We start from the raw sequence: 21356 nt of genomic DNA, 5'->3' as shown, positions 1-21356 counted from the left end.
CAGCAAGACACTCATCACGCCAGAGGACCGGAGAGATGTCTGGCTATGTTGATGCAAGAAGTTCAGGACCATGATCCAGTTAGTCAGCAGTTTCAGGTGATGGATACCAGGACTGATATCGTTGATTCACCAGTAAACCTGCTCAAAATTCTTTTCAAACAACCACTCATCTCTCTGTTCATTGCTTATTTATGACGAAACAATGCATTTTTACAAACTGAATTTAGTCAGATCATAATTATGTTCACAAGTTACACAAGCTTAAAGAGAACCAGACGGGCATAATATATACATTAAAGATCATACATTATTAATATAAAAGTGATCCAACAAAATATAAAACAAATATCACTTTATGAATTTGCAGCATTCGGAATCCAGTATTTCTGATAAAGTAATAAAAATATGCCTTTACACCATCAGGAAGTAAATTTACTTTTTAAATAGAAAACAATTGCACTCCTTTGTACATTCATATAAAAACAAAAATCAGATGAGCTTTACTCTGGACTCAGTGGTCCAGAACAAACAAACAAACAATGGACAGCTGAGGAAAATAATTGTATTTCATTATGAAACCAAATCCTTCCTCTCAAACAGCGAGAAAGCAAATAATAATATAAACAAAACATCTGCCAGCCCAACTTTCATAAAATAGTGATCTATTTACATCTTAAATAGTTTTTCTTTTTTCACAGACTACGGTCAAAGAGTTCCCAGGACACTTTAAAAAAAAAAAAACATTTTGTTAACATCTGCCTGGAGTACACAGATGTGTGAACACATCAGATGTGGTGATCGGTTGGATTTGTTAAGGCTCATCAGATTCATCACCGCAGACAGATAGACTGATGGTGACATCATTAGCATCACTTGTTTTAAAAAGTCCACATTTTGGCATCTAGTCTTTTTCAAAAAATTTAGAATGGCAAAATATATGTTTCTTCCCATTTGGCCTTTTTTGTTAAATAGTGAGACAAAACACATCTTGGCAGTAGACACATAGCTTGATATCATTTGGTGATATCTCAAAGACCTGAAATTATCATGTGACCCATGTCTGTTACTCTGATACTTTCTTTTTATGTTCACTATCTGACAATGCATTAGTGTTTGGTTTAGACTGCATATAATTCTGTTTGTACCTCTCAGTTCTTCATTCATTTAACGGTTTATGAGCCTTAAAACACGACTCGTCCTGCAGCATGCTAATGAACATCTTCTCATACATCTTGTGCGCCAAGGTGGTTCCAATGATGCGGCTGATCTTCTTCAAGCCTTTCAGCAGATAGCGTGGTGCCTTCTGGCTGCGCAGCGCCTTCAGACTGTGAGAAAGACCTTTAGCCAGATCCAGGTTGTGGTTTGCTGTTTTCCAGAGGTGTAGAAGCTGCAGGATGTACTGCTGTGGCAGGCAGGTAGACACCACAGCCTGGATATCCTCCTCTTGAACTCTGATCCCCGGCAGGCTGTTGGTGACCTTTAGGAGGTCATCAAGGGTCAGGTTTTTTAGATTGTTGCAGCGGGAGACTTTCCTCTCACAGTGGTTCACACCTGGATGAACAGGATGCTAGTATTAATACGGAAAGGCAAAACTGCACCAACAACTGGCTGAAAGAAAAAAACAAACTTAAACTAGAGCATCCCGATGCGTCTCTCAGTCATACCTTGTATGATGCCATACAGCTTGTCCTGGTCCTTGTTCTGCTCCCTCCAAAGTCGCAGCAGCTGCAGGACCTGCTGCTGGGGTGAGCAGGTCTTCTTCAGCCTCTCCAGGCTCTTATGATCCACCCTTTTCCCAGGAAGACTTTCCAACAGTCGCTCCAGGGGCACCGAGGACAGTCGTAGCGAGGCTAGTGACTGGAAGACCGCCTCCTCACAAAGAGTCACATCTGGAATAAATCAGAAGAGACAGACAGAGGATGTGGGCTTAAAAACACATAAAAATGTGGTAATATCGATGCTGAAATGTTGGATGGTGTCGCTGGTGGACGTCCAACTGCTTAAAGCGAGAGGAAATATCCTATTCTTCCTTTTACAAATGCACGGTTCATTTCATCTGAAAGTTGTATGTTGTCCAGAGTCGAGGCATTACTGATACGTCACATTTACGAGCATGGGATGGACATGGGGTCACAGTGACCTTAATCTTTGACCTTTGACCAGCAAAATATTTTCAGGTCATCCTTGAGTCCAAGTGAATGTTTGTGCAAAATATGAAAAAAATTCCCTCAAGTCATTCCTGAGACATCGTGTTCACCAAAATGGAACAAAGGATATGTTACACCTTGACCTTTGATAGTCCATAGTCCATAGTCTAATCAGTTCATCTCTGAGACCATTTCTGCCACATTTGAAAATATTCCCTGGGAGAGATGTACTGACAGATGGACAATCCCAAAACATACTGCCTCCAGCTCCAGCTGTTGCTCGCGCGGAGCTATAATAAAACACAGCTTCCGTAAATTCAAAACACCCATCAGCTTTGCCGCTGCAGTCGGACTTGTTTTGGTTTGACCAGTAGGCTGTGGTGGCAAATTTGAGCTCATGTTGGCAAACTTAGAAATAGACAGTGCTGTGTAACTGTCATTACTGACTAGTTTGTTGACATAATGACGTAACTGTTTCACCATGTTTTAACTTTTACCATTATCCAGCATTTGTCACTGCAACACATAACAACATACCAACAACAAAATCTACATAGTCTCATCTTAATCATCTCAACGTGATCATAGTAAATGAGGATGAGTGGGAATCTAGGTTGAAAGTATCTTTCTCTGTTTGTCTTGCCAGTTGAATATTAGACGATGTTGATGGCAGCTTCATAGGAGAGGACACATAACATCTCATCAGTCTACTACTGATGTATTTATCTGTGTTTGTGTGTGTGTTTAGATTGTTGCCTTGTAATTTTACCTCAGCATCTTTCTGTTCCCTATTGAGAGTTCAGAACCACCACGGACTCGTTACTCTGCACGAAAGTGACACAAACTGCATTTTGTAATGCAGCCAAGTCTTCTGAGTCTTCCTTTTAAGGCAAAAGTATGTTTCTGATGTTCAGGTTTCTTTGCCATTTGTGAAACCTTAAATATTTCACTGAAGATAATCCTGACCTGAGACAATTTATATATCCAGCACCTCTGAGCTGAAGGTGATATGAAATTGGTGACATGAGATTGTAACTTTCATACAGTTATGAAGCATTTCTGTATGATTGACATGGCAACATGAGGGATATCAGTAAATATGAAAAAAGGTTTAGTAAAACCAATGTCGTTGAAGTCTGATTGACTTTAATGTGATGAGGATATTTGGCTTCCCTGATGCCTGGGTGATGTAACTGTGGCTCGCTCTATAATTGACATTGACATCCTGGTGGTTTCTCCAAATCACACAGTAACTATGGGAATCCCAACTGCTTTCAGTATCACATTTTTCTTCTTAAAAACTGCTAAACTGTTCCAGAATTTGCTGCAGACAATCTGCGGTTGTCATTCACTGGAGGACAATTTGTGAATGAATATTTGAGGAGAGCATCACCCTCCCGGAGGGACAACAGCTGTATGTGTGCGTGTGCGCGTGCGTGTGTGTGTGTGTGTGTGTGTGTGTGTGTGTGTGTGTGTGTGTGTGTGTGTGTGTGTGTGTGTGTGTGCGTGCGTGCGTGTGTGTGTGACACAAGGTCTCTACATCTGCATGTGTGTGTTCTGCAGTGACTGTGGTTTGTCAGGATCTGGGAATTCAGTGTCACATTTGAGGCTTCTTTTCTCGCATTATATTTCAACATGTGTCATGGTTAAATTCTGAGTAACAAAGACTAACCAGCTCGTCTTGTGTCTCGCTTTGTGTTTGATTCAGTTTCCTCTGTTATTGTGTTTGAGGATGTGACAGTTAAAGGAGTAATTGATCCATCGTGGGCCATTTTGACAGCAGTGCCATAAACATCCACTTCAACCCTTTGCTTTTCTCTCTCGTGTTGGTTTTCAGACACGCAAGAATTTAGAAAAGAATGGAATCTGGACAAGGAACCTGACCGAGGAAATCCCCTGCCTTCAGGAATGATAATGACCACATGTCTGAAATAATTCAGTCCTTACTGATTTTAGGTTGTTGACAATTGAGGTTTACTCAAAGCATTGTCACATGTGTGTGTGTGTGTGTGTGTGTGTGTGTGTGTGTGTACACCAGTGATCTCTACCCTGATTGCACTGCGCATTAGTCCTAAAACCTTCCATATGGTTCTTACAGCAGCACCTGCAGTGTGTTCGTTCTCACCGGTGAGGCACAAAGTGTGATGTTGGGAGCACTCCAGCGTGGCCTTCTTGTCCGGAGAGCAACAGATGCTGTCCGAAGTGGATGTGCCCCACCTCAGTGTCTTCAGGCCCGAATCGGAGCAGTTTCTGTGGGGCTGACATGGCTCGCTGGACGAGCCGCCGGTAGAGAAATGACCATCGTGACAGTGTTCACACACCGTGTCGCTCTGCGGTGTGCCTGTAGGAAACATACAAAGAATCCTTTTGTGAATTAGAGGTGACAGTTTCGACTTGTCAGCGGCATACGTTAAGCTAAGAAACCACACGACTGTACAGATTTTTCTCATCTTTCGTTTCATATAAAACACCTCAGTCATTTTCAGTGTGTGAACATGATCGATATCATTTAGGTAATAAAAACAAGGTGATGTGATTCTAAGAACTATGACCACAGTGACGTGACAACCCATCAGAACGACAGATCACTGCGTGAGTCGGAAAATGACTCATCTGGCTGGCTGACTAAACCTCTTTAGTTTCTATAGCGTGTACCAGGCTCGTACTATGACAGCATGTGACTTAAACTGCACCGCAAAGTGATTTGTCAACAGATTTTTTTAGACAGATTTATAAAAAACATCGGATGTTAGTGTTTTAGAAATGATCAATTTAAAACAATTTAACAAATAAGATATGGTATTATTGATAACGCAATAATGCAACTCATCTATTTAACCCCCAACTTTAATCCCTTTAAAGTGATATCACATTTTTTTAACATCATTTGGCAGCTTCCATGACGTTACACCCAACCCTGACAACTTCTGGTTTGTGACCTGTAGCACACATGACAATCCATGTAGTGCAAGTACTGTTTTTATCACATCCTCATTCTATTTTTTTTATCTGTGAGTCATAGAAATGAAAATGTGTGGGATGGCGAGTTACGCTTAAATCAGATTTGACATTTAAATAGTTTCCCGCTATTACGGCTAAGTGTGCTCTTTCTTGAAAGCATTTCACCATTCAGCAATAAAACATAAAACCACCGGCTGATATGCAGATGTCAACTGTTTCCTGTTACACTGATGACAAAGCATGTACAGTACATGCTTGTGTCAGCCTGACTGTAACATGGTGTCATATTATTGTACTTTTTAGAGTTTCCTCTGTGGAAAACAAAAAGCATGTTGACACTTTATTGTAAGATGTCATTTTAAGCAGATGTGTTAGATTTACTGTAATAACTAAACTGGCAAGGACTTAGAAATGAAAAAAAACTCTATTTAAAGAACAGCAGATACTATTTGAATAAGTCATTAATTGATTGACAAAACTATTTTGATAATCTATTCATTTGTGAGATATTTTCAAGCAATATAATGTCTATATAACAACATGTCTTATGTATAATCTAAAAATTGCCTAGCTTTTCTGAAAATTAACTGTTTCCTTGTCTTAAAATACTATACAGTAAATATAACAACAATAATAATAATAATAATAACAATAATATCATGATGAATCTCACATGTCTGGCCAAATTCCTGCCTTGAACTTTTCTTAAGTATGTTGTTTTGTCTGTAAACTTCTTCTGCGACCATATTGGTCAGCTCTACCATGCAAAACATGCTCAATGCTTTCATGTTTTATTTAACCAAGTTAAGTCTTTCCTAGTTACATAAATACCCCCCTTACCCCTCCCACCAAAAAACCAAACAGATATTTTGGGATATCTTGGACAAAAAGGAGCGATTCAATGACTTCGCCTTTGTCATTTTGATGGCCATCACTATTGTCCAGCACCGATCAAACAAATACCTAATGGAAAACCAAAAACCAGGTGTTTCAGTTGTCCATTCTTCTTAACAATGTACAATAAATCACCTCGGGTAAAATCCATCACACAACAATAACTCCCTTGTGCTGCTGTTTTGTATGTTGTTTTATTCTAATTCATCGCACTGTTGTTTAGGTTTAGGTTTAGGTTTAGGTTTTGTTTGGGTTAGTTTATTTCATATTATTTATCTTATTGTATAGAATGTGCATTTTTTTATGCTGCTGTAACATAAAAATTTCCCTCTGAGAGATTAATAAAGTATCATTCTATCGATCGATCTATCGATCTATCTATCTATCTATCTATCTATCTATCTATCTATCTATCTATCTATCTATCTATCTATCTATCTATCTATCTATCTATCTATCTATCTATCTATCTATCTATCTATCTATCTATCGTTCTATCTATCTATCTATCTATCTATCTATCTATCTATCTATCTATCTATCTATCTATCTATCTATCTATCTATCTATCTATCTATCTATCTATCTATCTATCTATCTATCTATCTATCTATCTATCTATCTATCTATCTATCTATCTATCTATCTATCTATCTATCTATCTATCTATCTATCTATCTATCTAACATAGACTCTTTCTCAATACAATTACATTCCAAAAACACCTATAAACCAGCTAGAAAGACATCATATACCCCATGCAGAGAGCGCAAAGAATCACAACCAGAAACAAACAAATCAGGAGATCAAGAGAGAAGAGAAGGAGTCATAAAAGGCATGTGTTGTTAGGAGACTGGACTGACATCCTGTGGTTTAGAGGTCTAAACCCCAACTCTAGGCATTACATAACAAATCCTTCAGCTTCAAGGGGGGGAATCCCCTGAACTGCTGTCTCATGTCTGATTGTGGAGCCATGTTGGGAGGAATTTGTGGAAAATGTTGTCTCATGTTTGAGAGGTACAGCTCTACATGGGGTCACATGATGACCACAATCACCAGAAAATATTGTTTCATCCTTGTGGTGGCTTGATTCTGGTCTCAGGTCTGAGATTAAGTCATGAGAAATGCAGTGCCAATTTGTGCTCTGGAACAAGGAGAAATATCAGTTTCTGTTCAGTGGGATGTTACAATTCAGCATCAGCCCCTGTCAACACTACAGGTAAGAGTCTGTAATTCCTGAATAACAAAACCTATTTCTGATCAGCTTTAGAAACAGTCTTTGAGTCTGGAGAGACATAGACAATATTGTAGTCTGTTATAATTCAAATGTTCTTATGCCTTTGGTTAAGAAAATAATAATTTCATATAATACACACATGTACTGGACTAATGGTCTCAACTTAGTCTTTGTTTGGTCTCAAACAGCATCAGTCTGAAGGAGCTGCAGCTGTCAGATATATTTCTTTCTTTCTTGGATATTGTTTGAGCAAATTTTCACACAATGACCAAGTCACTTCACAATGTATTAACAAATCAATCTTTATGGTAAATAATATATTTGAATGCGTTACAAGCGAGCCCAACTTCAGTAAAATCTAAGAGGAAGCAGTATCAGGAATGCAGGGGAAAGGTTATGTCATTTTATTGAGACAAAACAAATAGATGATCAACGTCTTTGAAGTTTCCTCTTTCACTGCTATACAATATGCATGTGGGAAAGGAACAAATGAAAATGTCATGTTATCCTCTATGGCCAATTTTAAAACGGATAACGCCCATTGAGGATTAGACGAATAATGATATCTTTTAACTGAGTGATATACAATAGAAGTTTTCACTGAAACACGCATCAGCTGATACTCCTGCAGACAAGAAGCTTAAAATTCAAGAGAACTGAGCTAGACCTTTAAAGATGAGGTTAGCTTTTCCACAAGATTTTCCAGTTTTATGATTGATTCTGCATTTGTTAAAGTTTGACATTGTACTGCTGGAGAACATATCAGCATGTTCCCCCTATTAGAACCCACCACATAGATTTATAATAATCAGGTATTGTGGTTAAGCGGAACCAGAATAGGAGAATGCAAAAAATGTGAATGGTACTCACATTACTAATCTGTAATGCAAGATTATTACCTTATTATTTCTGACTGATGCTGGCAAATATGCTTCCATGGTTTGATGAACTATGACGGCATGGAATATAATAGAAGAGACTGAATTGGCTCAGACACAAATTCATTACGTGGTTGTTACAATTAGAATTACCATTGTAACGTAGTGCAAGTAATGGAGATAATGAGAAGTATCATGTGAGCCTTTTTCACACTGTAACAATGTAAAAAAGTATTTCCACAGTGATTCTCAATTCAGAAATTTACATTGTTATGCAGTTACTTCAGCATTAAATTACTTATTTAATTGTCTGAAAAGAAATAATTTTCTTATTGGGCTAACGCACAATCAGATTCCATTAAAACTGTATTCATCCCTCAGTTAATCATCTAAATCTACATCAGTTGTAACGGCGCAGTGCTGCAAATGAAGCGATAACATTGTGGGGAAACAATGTTAAAAGAAATGTTTGTTCTCACACGACTGAGAAATGTCTGAGTTCTCCAATGGCAAATTATAGCTACAACTAGATTGGGTGTTCCTGACATCTTTAAAAAAAAAATCACTATAGACAGTGAACCCCAATTGCTTCTCTGTGCAGTCATACATCACTTCTAAGCTCGAAAATACATGATAGGCGATGGAGGAAAAAGAGGAGGTCACAAGCAGATCAAACTGGCCACAACATACTCTATCTGTGAGAATGAAAGCCATTTTTTAAAAGCTGTTTCTGCGAAAAGGAAGAACTGCATCTGGAACAGATCTGATTCACAGACTCAGAGGGAGAGGAGGAAAGACAGACAAACATGCAGTGATACAAGAAAGAGGACATCCTAATGTGAGAATGGAACTGATGTTTGTCTTTACTTTGGCAGGGTGCGTGTTCCTGGCATTCCAGTAAAGTATATTTTGGAATGGATTAATTTGAGACAGTGAAAGAGTAGAGCAGGAGATGAGAAGATTAAAGAAAAGATCAAATATACAGCAACATGTTGCATCTAAAAACACTGGAAATACAAACATACTGTACTGTACATCCCCATAAATTCACATGCAACTCTTCTCTTATTGAGGTGATAGGGGTTTTATTCGCTGGCATTAACATCTGCTTCCTCCTTGCTTGTGTGCTGACTGGATTCCTAATTTTCTCTGGTTTTAGTATGGATAGCTTCTGTTATTCATCAAGCCCTTGATTTAAATCCAATTTATTTGATGAACCTTCAGAAAGAAAACCCACAAAATAGCTCAGGTCAATTGATGTAAAAGAAGCCAGTACAATTAACTTTACTAGTGTTAGAGTGAATCATAGTCTTACCTAAAGCTGTCACTCCATGGCCAGGTAGGCAGGTACTGTGCGCAATACAGAACTCCACCACTAGGTGGAAACCTGGAGCGCACTCGCACAGCTGGTCGTGGGTGCTGTTGCACTGCTGCCTCACTAGCTGTCTCTCTTTACACACCTAAACACAACAGACACAGAGGATCATGGTCACACACATGAAGCTGTGGTGCTGCATGAACTTATACAGTGAAGTTTGATTTATATGAACATGGACAGAGAGCACAGTAAGTCACAGTAACAACAGGTTTTGGTGATTGTCTCTGCTCCACAAGCTGCCCTGAACATGTAATATGTTGAAAAGGGATATAACAAGCAGACTAAACAGGAATGTAACACCATCCCAAGGCAGACATCAGTATGGTGAAGTGGTGATTACGTAATTTATCTCAAGTGGCAAAGAGAAAAACATCTATACTCTGGGGGAAGATCAGTCTACCACAATGAGCACATTGAGACTTTCATTTTTAGCACTGGCTTCGAAAAATTACAAATGCCACGTCAAAATATAAACAATCAGTATGGTCACGCATTGGAGGAAAAGACACCAAGAAAATCACCAAAGAGTAGCATAGAGGACTAGCTGGAGGATTAAAAAACACTAAAGGGATCTTGTATTTGAGCTCAACTTCTGACCATGATATGAGTTCAACTTGCGTGTGACTGAACTTTATAAGGAGAAACTTTGTGAGTAAAAAAAACCTGGTGTTTCTCATGAAAAACATAGCCCAAAAATTAAGTGACAGGGAGACTTTTTGGCGTCATACATACCGAGGTACAGTATTGGCATGTATCCCCCCAGTGCCAGCTCTCAGCAAAATGCCTCTCAGGACAGGGCTGACACTCTGTGGGCATGTCAGCGGTGCAGTGTCGTTTCACAGCTGTGCCCGGAGGACACTGGTCACACAGTAGAAGGTCAGAGGTCACAAGGTCGGGGTGCTGGTACTTTGGCGGTACAGCTTGTTGCTGAAAGGCCAAAGAAAGAGAAGCTGTGAAGAGCTGCAAGAGAAAGAGAGAGAAAGTGGGTTTAGCACTGACTCAACAGCAGTGACAAAGTCTCTAATGAAACCCATCTCGTGCACAGCTCGCTCCTCTTTGGCAAATGGTTCAAATATTTGTATATTTTGGAGCACTCGCCAACCCAAAGCTTCCAGTAAGAAAGAGTTGAAATAAAGGTCACAGCAGTAAAGTTGAAGCTCCTGGTGGACAGCAGTTTCATGAACATTGAAAACGGGAGTGGGGCAACCTTTCAAAGAATAACACTGATACATTTTAGATCTTTGCGCGTTTGTAGTAGGCGATATTGTCCCTTTATATTGCCTCAAGTCGCAAGATTATATCATCGCTATTAGTCTTGATTAGGGGATCAAATTTGTCTTATTGCACTTTTGGCATCTTCTTTTATCTGTTTAATTGGTTTCCAAAGCTTTTAACTGAGTTTCAGTTATGCCAAATTCTGCACACACTGGATTAAAACAAGTGTATGATGCAGGATTTTCAAAATGATTAGCTAAGCCCTGCATTCGCTGACCTCACCAGCAGTCATCTACCCGTGTCAGCATCTCTGAGACCCACTGCTGTGCAGCTGAAAAGCATCGGATTTGATTCATTGGTGATCTACAGCACTTTGATGCTTCCCCACAGCAGGAAGCACACCACACCCATACACCCCTCACCCACCCAAAAGCAGCCCATCATTATGGAAACACTGTAAAAGTGGGAGGCTGTTAGCGAAGCCTCTGAGATGGGCCTGTGGAGCTGATGTTTCAAAAGCAAGCCCATGTTCCATCCCCTGAGCAGGAACTGAAAAGCTTTGGTCAGACCTAAAATACAAGATATCAGTTGGCGAGCATGCTTGACATGTAACCATGTAGCTGGTCGAGGCCACATGCAGACCAGATGTCACACAACAGGCTCCTTCCACCCTGGCAGCCCTCAGCCATTGGTTCTGTGGACTTTCCCGTTGGCCTGGATACATGCTCACTGCTTGGACAACTGACTAACAATAGACGCTCCGAGCATTGTGTGTGTGTGTGTGTGTGTGTGTGTGTGTGTGTGTGTGCATGTTCTTGTGCGTTTTACTTTGCTTTTTATCATGTTTTTTTGTGTGTTCGAAAACGAACAAACATACAACAAACAACTATATATATATTTTTAAAAAAAAGCCTTAATGTATATGCGTGCAGGAGAGCACACATGCAGAAATGTGTTTGTTGCACATGTATGTGTGTGTGTGTGTGTGTGTGTACGCATGTTTGACGAGGTTCATGTCCAATTACCGTCTTCCTTGGTCTGCGTGCTCTGCGGTCTCCTCTCCTGGCTGCTGTTCATAAAGAGTACTGTTGGAGGTTACTGGGCATTCCCCATTCACCACCACAATACAAAACACTCACCCACTATGTTCTACAGTTTACCCGCCGCACACAATTGATCTCCTTCCTGCGTGTATGCATTTGTACTTCTCCCATTTACCTTAAAACTTGAGGCCACCAAACACTATCGACTATATGAGTGTGAAGCAACGGACTATTGCAAAACGTGAGGCAATATCAGTGGGGGCTTGTTAATGGTGCTTCTGCATCTTTTATTCTCTATTTTAATCTTTTCAATAGTAATCTGTGTTTATGTGTTTGAGAGTGTCAAAACGACATCTGTGTCTTCCCCATCTGCCATATGTAACTGAACATAATACTTGTTCTCCAAACTCCTTTAATCTGCTATTCATAAGTGACTGTTCTCTCTCAATAATGTACTGCTCTTTATGTATTGCTGATATATTCCTGTTTTCAGTGTCATTCATTTTTATTGAATTGTATATTTATTTTTCCCTTTGCAATGGAAGTCACTGAAAAGGATAGTAAAAATAGATGAATGGGTTTTACACACCATAATAGAACCCTGAGCTTCAAACAGCCTGGCGAGCGCAGCGGTTTTCCCGGCAAAACCTATCGACCTCTGAACGCAACATTTGGTGGAAGACTTTCATCCGCCGCGACTTGCCGAGCGGTACCATGACTGCATGAGTTTGTTTGTAGCATGGGTGGCCCCAGCAGGAATCAAACCCATAATCATAGTCTTGCTCTTCAAATTAAGAAGTGTATGTACACACTATTAAGCCGTGAGACCACATCCAATCAATTCAGGGAGATCGGGAGGGTGGAGCGTAAAGAGGGGACCGACACAGGGTCACCTGGGTTTTGGCAAATCTGGGTATGGTTACACTTGTTGCTACGACTTTAATCTTTGGTTGAAGTCAGGAGGATTTTTCTGGCAGGACTGCACTGCCGTCGGTCGGAGCCAATAAGAGCGAGCACATGTGTGAGTGTTCAGAGATGCTTTTGAAATCCTTTATATAATAAAGCAGTTTGACAAGACTTGGAGGAATTAAGTAAAAGTAAAGAGAGAATAACACACAGCAAAACTGTACACATATGTTTTGCTGTGTGTTATTCTCTCTTTTACATGTCCCAATTTCATGCACCATGAAGCCTGTGCTAAGAAGTAAATAAAGTGGACTGAAAAAAAAAACCTCCGCATGAAGCATGTGAGCTAACAGTGAACATCATGGTGGTCTGGCAGCAATTAGTTTTAACATTTCACACTTAGCTTTGAGGAGGAAGTTCAACAGATGTGTCAAACCAAGTGAGAAATTACCCATTTTTAACGAGCACAATTAGGTAGCTTTTACTCAAATAACATCTAACATGCATTTCGATTCAAACTCAAATCAGCCTTCATATTAAGTCTAAAATGATCTGTTTACCTGCATCATTTTTGCAGTAAAAAACCTGGACAATGTTTAATGTCTTCAGTCACATCTGTTATGTTATCTGTTCACTTCAGGCTGAACGACACACTTTCCAAACGAACCAGCACAGTAGCTTTCTGCTACTGAAGAGAAGAAAATGTCAACTTTGTAGAAATGAACTCGTTGGGAAGATGTCCTGTGGTGTCTGTGAGTCTATCTATCAACAGCTAAAAGAGATATTGAACTCTTCACCCCGCTTGTCGCCTAGAAGCTGCCATCTGACTACATCATGGATGACCGCTGGAAACCCAAATTACACAGCAGAAAGTGGCCACTGACAGCTGTAATTATACTGCTAGCATCATCAGAGAAAGGCTCAGCAAGAGGCCTGTCCTACGTGGAGCACAGCCAGCTGAGAGGAACGGATGGATGAAGGTAATGAGGTGACGATTATTTTCTACCGTCTCTGTGTAGATGACTAGGAGCAACTCAGGATATATATGCAGAACTGCATGTTGGAAAAGTAGGCTCAGTTTGTCATCATGATCTGGATAAACAATGGTTCAAGTAAAAACACTATATATTTGTACTGGTAAGATCAGCTTTATTCAATACAGTTTGCTTATGTAATCTTTGCCAGCAAGTTCCATCTGAACCATTTAAAGAGAAAGCCTTGTTATTATGAAGAGCAAAGACAAACTAACGGAGAACATGTGTTATTTCACAGATGTTATACTCTTGAATGAAACAAACAACAGCACGAGTGTGTTTCAGTCTGTGAAGGGTGGTGTTACACATGGTCGCGTTGGATCGAGGAGATGGACCACGCTCCCCACAACTGGCAACACAGTAAGAAATCTATGAAGATGTTGAGAGCAAAGTTACAGATGTTCATGCTGTGCTTATCTATCAATATGTTGATATACTCTGACTGGGCACCAGTGGTGGAAACTAACTAAGTACATTTAGAGGTACTTGTACTTATACTTGAGTATTTCCATTCGATGGCAACTATTTAGTTCCACTCCACTAAGTCGGAGGGAAATAATGTACACCGTACTCCACTACATTTATCTGACAGCTGTAGTTACCAGTTCCTTTTCAGATCAATATATTTTGCCAAAAAAATATGATCAGTTGCTCTATATGCATTAAAATACATTGATTAGATGCTTCAACAAAATCATGTGTTGAAATTAACTCTACCATGACAACATTAAAATACTGCTCACATGTACATAACGATGCCGTGACATTTCAGTAATCTATGTATGATAAACATAACACCCTAAACGGCATAATACATTCTGGATAATGAGTTCTTTTACTTTTATTTATTTTTTTTTACTTTAAGGACATTTTGCTGACAGTACTTACTGTATGTACTTTTACCTAATCAGATTTTGTATACAGGACTTTTACTTGTAATTGAATATTTTTTCTTTGTGCTATTATGACTTTTACTTAAGTAAATGATCTGATTACTCCTTCCACCATTGCTGGGCACACATGTAATATAAAGAGCACTTTGAGTAGTGTAAGAAAGGCAGGGTGTAGCAGCAAACTGCAGAGTTCAGACACCAGACAGAAAAGCCCTGAAAAGAATCACACCTGCTTTGCTTGTAAAGAGAGCTACATCAGATAGTAAGCGGGTAGTGGGCCTATTAATCTCACACCTGGGTAAATAGTAAATAAGGTAATAAATGTATTACAATAAATGTAATAAAATATAAATTGGTGCAAAAATGCTTTTTATTAGAAGTTTATGACACCGGGTTGTGAAAAAGCATACAGGTCTGGCAGTGATTTGTTCTGATGAGATACAAACTTATATTTACAGGATAAAAATAAACACAAGTATACAACCTAATTTGACTCAGTAAATCACAGTTGTGAAAAAGAAAGCATACCCTATTTTGTGTGTAAATGTTAAAATGTTGCCAGAAGAAATTGGCCACTGTATTTAAAAATCTTCCAACAGATAGAGTGGAGGGTTCGAGTTTCGTTGAATTTGGAGCATGCTGAAATGCAAAGCAAGAAGAGATTCAATGTTAGGCTTGCCTGAGGTCAGCTTTAAATGCATGACATGAGCAGAAGAGTCATGGCACAAAGGGACCAAACCAGGCACATGGATTCAGTTAACTGTAGAGCGCAGGTGGTCTGAGGGGGGATTCCAGCTCATGAGTGTGTGTGTGTGTGTGTGTGTGTGTGTGTGTGTGTGTGTGTGTGTGTGTGTGTGTGTGTGTGTGTGTGTGTGTATGTGCGTGCGTGCGTGCGTGCGAGTTAGTTCATGTGAATACTGGATCTGTCTTTTTTCACTCATACGGAGACAGAGAGGAACTTTGGGAAATGCTGCCATGCTACATCACGCACAGTGTTCGGTCCATAAACTCACTCATTATCTCAAGACGGAGGTGTTTCTCATTTGGAATTTGCTGCTAAAAATCTTTAAGATTAAACTCATATATTGAGTCATTTTTGCATGTAAGCAAACGTTTAATGTGGATATTTTGTCAAGACTCAAAGATTTTGTGGTCGATTGACTAAACTCAGGCAATCTGAGAAAGATTCTTAATTGTGATATTTGCAGGTTTAATTTAAGATGTTAATCAGAACATGTTTGTATGATGGACTGTTTGGTAGAAAAATCAAACATCTGAATAGGCTCTTTTAGCATTAAGAAATAACTAAATGTATGGTTTAAACAAATGTTTGAACAGTTAATTGAGAAAATAATCAGCAGATTAATCAATAATGAAAAATCAGCAGATTAATCAATAATGAAAATATGTTAGTTGCAACCCTGATGTTGAATGGTAAAGGTAGGATGACTCTATCTTTGGTTTGAATTCAGACTTATGATTCATTTCACACAATTCTTGCTTCTTGTCACCTTTCAGATGTTTGTGAGTTGTTTCAATAAAGAGAGATGCCCCCTTTAAACTCCTCAGATGGATTCACAGAAATTAATGTTTAAGGCCCAGAGGGGTAAAATTACCCAACACTTCAAAGTTTCGATAAAAATACTAGAAATTAATGAAAGCAGAACTCCAAGAATCCTTCATTGCTATCCAATAATCATCTCTAGACCCTGCAGTTTCATAGTGTGATCATATGGAGGGAACCACTGGACTAAATTACGTAACTGTGCATAAAGTCTTTACTTCTGTCTAAGTAGAATTTTAAATGCAGGGCTTCTACTTGAGGTTGAGTATTTTTTTTTTAACAGCATTACACTGCTACTTCTTCTGCCTCTGCATCTGATATCTCCAACTAGTTACAAAGATGACCCCCCCCCCCCCTCCGCCGCCCGCCTTTATCCAACAGGAGGATCTTTGAATCATATTGAAAGTTTAAGGCAAATGAATCAACCTCGTCTCATGTTCTAACATCTAAGGTCAGGTGAACTGTCACTAAAGAAATTTGCATTAGGTCAGTCATGCTGTTTTTAATATGAGTCATACAGTAGTAGGATACAACACAGGTGAAGGCCTGTCTGACAGGAACACAGTTGTATCTCTGTTGCCTCTTCATCTCTCCTCTTTGTGTCCCTTAATCACTTAGTCCTAAACACACACACACACACACACACACACACACACACACACACACACACACACACACACACACACACACACACACACACACACACACACACACACACACACACACACATCCACACTTCTGCTATCAGCACTACTGTTGATAGAAAAGGGGAAGTTAGGTGTGCGGAAGCAGCTTCCAGAGGTAATTGTTGCTTTCTGAATAAACATTTGTACTTGTCTGTTTAAAACATGTCTATCCCGTACCTTCACACACCCTCTCCATGTCTCCCGCCCGTCCCACTCACTTCCTCACCCTTTCTCCTGTGTTTGTCTTGGAGAAAAAAAAAGAAATGATGTTGAGTCTGTTTGGCTGAGTAATCTCTCCATAGTTTCTCTAGTCTGCGTGTGAACCTGCTGCTGGGTTTAGGGAAGTTGGTGTGGCTAAAGCCAACGGCCACAACAGAGAGTAAAGGAGAGGAAGCGTAAAGATAAAGATAGCAGAGATAATAGATAATAGATAATAATAGCGGGGATAAAGCATGGTCCTCCACAGGGATTAGAGGTGGGATTATGGGATCAATGGATAGATAGATGGATGACATGCATGTCAGCTACAGGCAGGATGACTGACTCCTCTGACAGAGTCGCATTATTTTGCTCTAAAGAATACTTTTCCACCCTAAGTCACTGTTTACACACTGAAACATGTGTCTTTCTAAAAACAGGCAGACTGACAACATTAACTGTTCCACTGACATCATCCTGGGCGAGTACCCAGACAAAATGTGTGTGCTCAAGGAGACAACGCAACCACATGTGTCAGGAGCATGCAGGGCAACAGGAAGAGCACACAGGTGCAGGAGGTGTATTTACTTTTGGACTTCTACACAAAAACAATGTTTTGGACACGAAATTGCAGAGTGTCCCTTTAACATAGAATTACTTACAGACAGACTGCAAGGCTGGCTGACAAACACATAAACAGCCATAGAGTCGTAATGAATCCAGAGGAGGTGAAGATTGATTTATTGGCTGGATGTTGACAGTCAAGACTGACTGAGTGTTTGAATGGCTGACTTGTTCGTTGGCTAAAAAGAGGCTTGTCTGGCTGATCAAATCACTGAAAGACTGGCTGAATAACTGATTGACGGAGAAACACAACAACACCATGTAGGAAATTGTAAAAATAAAATATTTGCCTGTTTTAGGGCAGACTGCTCTGAGTTAGAGGAGCTAATTTGTACAAATGATATCACGTGTGGTGGTGTAATGTGTGTGCATGCACACACACACACTCACACTCACACACACTCCTCATTTGCATTTCACTGCCTTGTACACCTACTTTACACACAAAGAGGCAACACATCTCACAAAGAGAATTACTAACTGACCACTCGGCTCAAAATAGGACCTCTCCCTCTCTCTCTCTCTCTCTCTCTCTCTCTCACACACACACACACACACACACACACACACACACACACACACACACACACACACACACACACACACACACACACACACACACACACACACACACACACACACTGACAAACACCCACAGGCCACAAGGCTACATAGTAGATCCAGTGTTTTGTAGCGATAGTGAATGATCTGTTTCTGCCCTGATACACATCTGCACCTGAACATATGCAAAACGTGCAAGGGCCCCGACACAGCACAGCATGCAAAACACACCAAAGGAAATAACTGCTCTTCACCTGGAGGCACCCATTAAAAAAAAATTTAAAAAAAAAGTTGAAAAAAAGTTGTAGAACAAATTAGTTTTATGTCAGACACACAGCAAACACCACCTGCTGGGAGCTCACCAAGTGACTCTGTTTTGAGAGTGTACAATTTCATTCGTTTTAAACATGGGATAGAAGAAGGCAATGAAATGTGAGCCAAAGTCAACTTTCATTCATTGATGAAAATTGTGGATCTTGTTTGCAGGTGGACAGAGAGTATTCACAGAAGTGATTAAAATGGAAGGCAAAACATGAGCTCCATTCATCACCAAAAGGCAAACAACCTCTAACATAAACAGTGTAGAACTTAATTAGCAAAGACCGAATAATTTATCAAAATATCTCATAATCATAAAGCACCAAGTCACACACTACATTTAATATTCTGTACTTTGTAAATCAACCCACTGAGGCAAGAAACAAAACACAACACAATATGATACAATCTTATGCATCAGCCACAGAAATTGCACTTTCAGTTGTGTCACACGTAGCCCATATGCCATTAGGTACTGGGTCAGGCATACGAACTATGTTAGCATTAATCCATGAAACCTAAACCATCACTCGCTCCACAAAAAAACAAGACCGAACTTGATATTAATTGTCATCCAAATGTCAAATCTCAATAATTGACTACATCTCAGGGGACATACTGCACAGATGAATCACTGGCCCCTGTAATAAAGTCGATACCATCAACCTGCGCAGAGGCAACATGATCAACGAATACGTGGCTTTTTTATATAAAATTCCTTGTCGCGAATACACAGACTACGAGTCTCCACATGCAATTGATTCCCGTGTATCTGAAGCTGAGTGTAGCGCGACAATCATCCATGTCTCGCCATAATCGCTCTAAAATAAAAAGGACAAATATAAGAATAAAAACGGTGATTGTTTCAGAAAGCAATAGCCCAATACTCCATCCGACCAGGTCCTGTCCAAGGAGAAGAGCTGCAGACACTCTGCTTACTTACCACTATAAATTTCATGGCCGGGTTGGATTTCGGTATCCGTGCGCTCATCTCTGCGTAAAAGTGAACTGCGGTGTGATGGGGTCTCCATCACAGATACTTATACCGTGTAGAGAAAGTGAGAGAGGAAGGAAGGAAGGAAGAACGAGAGAGAGAGCGAGCATGAGCCCACCCACCTCCCTGTTACAGCCCTCTCTCCGTTTCTGTCTCAACCCTCAGCACTAAAAATAAAATGTTGCATCCTCACAAATTGCGTTGGGATTACGCTAAACAGGGAATGGTGTGGGTGACTTCAAAAGAAACAAAGTTGGATCTGAAACGCTGCATCCAATAATCGTCAGATGATGCGGATTCATTCATGATTTAGACTCCCTAAAATCCCTGATAAATGTGGCACGTGTTGGAGAAATAGTCTCTGTAACATCATAGTGAATATAATCACAGCTGATTGTGTGTTGTACAGAAACATATATAAGATACGTTTTTCATATACATTTTTCTTATGTAGAGAAAAAGAAAGTCAATAAGTTAGCCTATGTGCTTGACATTTTCCTGACAACTAAAACACAAAAGCAGAATTATATAAGTAACTATTTCCATGTATCTTCAATATAAATGATAGGCTTCAATGCAAACATATTTTTATACAGTATATGGTACCGTATTTGACAATCCATCTGTAACACACCCAATTTGTCAAAGTAAAGAAAACCTGAAGCTTCAATCAGAGTGAATAAAGAATCATTTTCCAGAATAAATGTTTTGAGTCCTGGTTTGACAGCATGTAAATACAACGATTGACAGCTGTTTATTTGGACCAGCCAAAATCATTTAGTTCGACTGGTTAGGCTTATTTGAACATTCAATGAGGTAATGTGGAAATCTTGCCTCAGCGTGGATGGACAACAGTGCGCTGAGAGGAACTGTTATAGCCACAAGATCTAACAATTAGAGACCGAAATATCGTCTTTCTCGAGGCTGTGAACGATCACAGCATGTGTGTGGTGAAAACCCAAAGACGAAAGAGCTTTAAGGGGTCTGCACATGTGTTGCAAACATCTTAGAGTATTTCCCGCAAAGTGTATATTCTGGTGTTTGTTCCCTGAAATGTATAATATTTCACAAAAAATCCTACTGTGGGTTTTAATTTTATGTGGCCAACAACAGATTTTCAGCTCACAAATTGTCTTAACACTTTATTTATTCAATGGAACCCTCAGTTTCCAACATTCACAGTTAAAAGTTGCCCTCTTTCACTTTTCCCAACCAGATATAATCTGTCTCTGGATTAAAGACATCATCATGTCAGTCAAAAGTCCTCTTGTATCTTCAGGCCACGTACTGTACACTGGACTTGTGTAATCAAATCCACTTTGATTGGAGGCAACATTTCTGCTGTATTACAATATTTTCTGTTCTTCATAGTAATATCCAGGACCCCAACACACCTCTGAGAACAAAATAAACCCACAGTTTTCAGATATTGAATCTTACTTTGAATATCTTTCTGCATTAAAGCTAGACTTTGATGGCATGATTGGACATAGTAGTTGTTTCATTTTATTGTAGGTCTATATTATTATTATTATTATTATTATAATGCGTGCACCCCAAATATGCTGTAGGCATTATGTTAATCGGATCTAGAGGGGGAAATATATCTGTTCCTACGATAAAATAACTAAGCAATTTCATACTTTACAAAATTAAGCTTAACCATAATTAAGTGAAATAAAGAAAATAAATATTCTTAATATTTGGAAAGAAAACTTGGCCCTTGGTCCACTTACTCTAGCTTTACAAATACCCCAAATATCTCCTGCCTTAATACCACTTTATACCATAGGATTGAATTTCCAGATGCCCCGGAGACACCTGA

The 21356-nt window shown here is 39.5% G+C and overlaps 1 protein-coding gene across 1 annotated transcript; it reads right to left on the bottom strand.

The window, feature by feature from the left end:
- Positions 1–173: 173 nt before the first annotated feature.
- LOC138617873 (tumor necrosis factor receptor superfamily member 11B-like) lies at positions 174–19546 on the bottom strand. Its single transcript, XM_069693201.1, has 6 exons — positions 19481–19546; positions 10228–10455; positions 9433–9577; positions 4273–4488; positions 1665–1889; positions 174–1551 (listed from the first exon to the last, which is right to left on the bottom strand). Exons 1-6 carry the CDS (start codon positions 19526–19528, stop codon positions 1157–1159), a joined length of 1257 nt encoding a protein of 418 aa, XP_069549302.1. The 5' UTR covers positions 19529–19546; the 3' UTR covers positions 174–1156.
- Positions 19547–21356: the final 1810 nt, after the last annotated feature.

This window comes from Brachyistius frenatus, unplaced genomic scaffold (genome assembly GCF_029030835.1).
Source record: "Brachyistius frenatus isolate BFR_SWC_R1_liver_20210118 unplaced genomic scaffold, ASM2903083v1 Contig_14, whole genome shotgun sequence".
NCBI lineage: Eukaryota > Metazoa > Chordata > Actinopteri > Embiotocidae > Brachyistius > Brachyistius frenatus.
The sequence above is the reverse complement of the archived record's forward strand: the minus strand, read 5'-3'. Positions and strand labels throughout refer to the sequence as shown.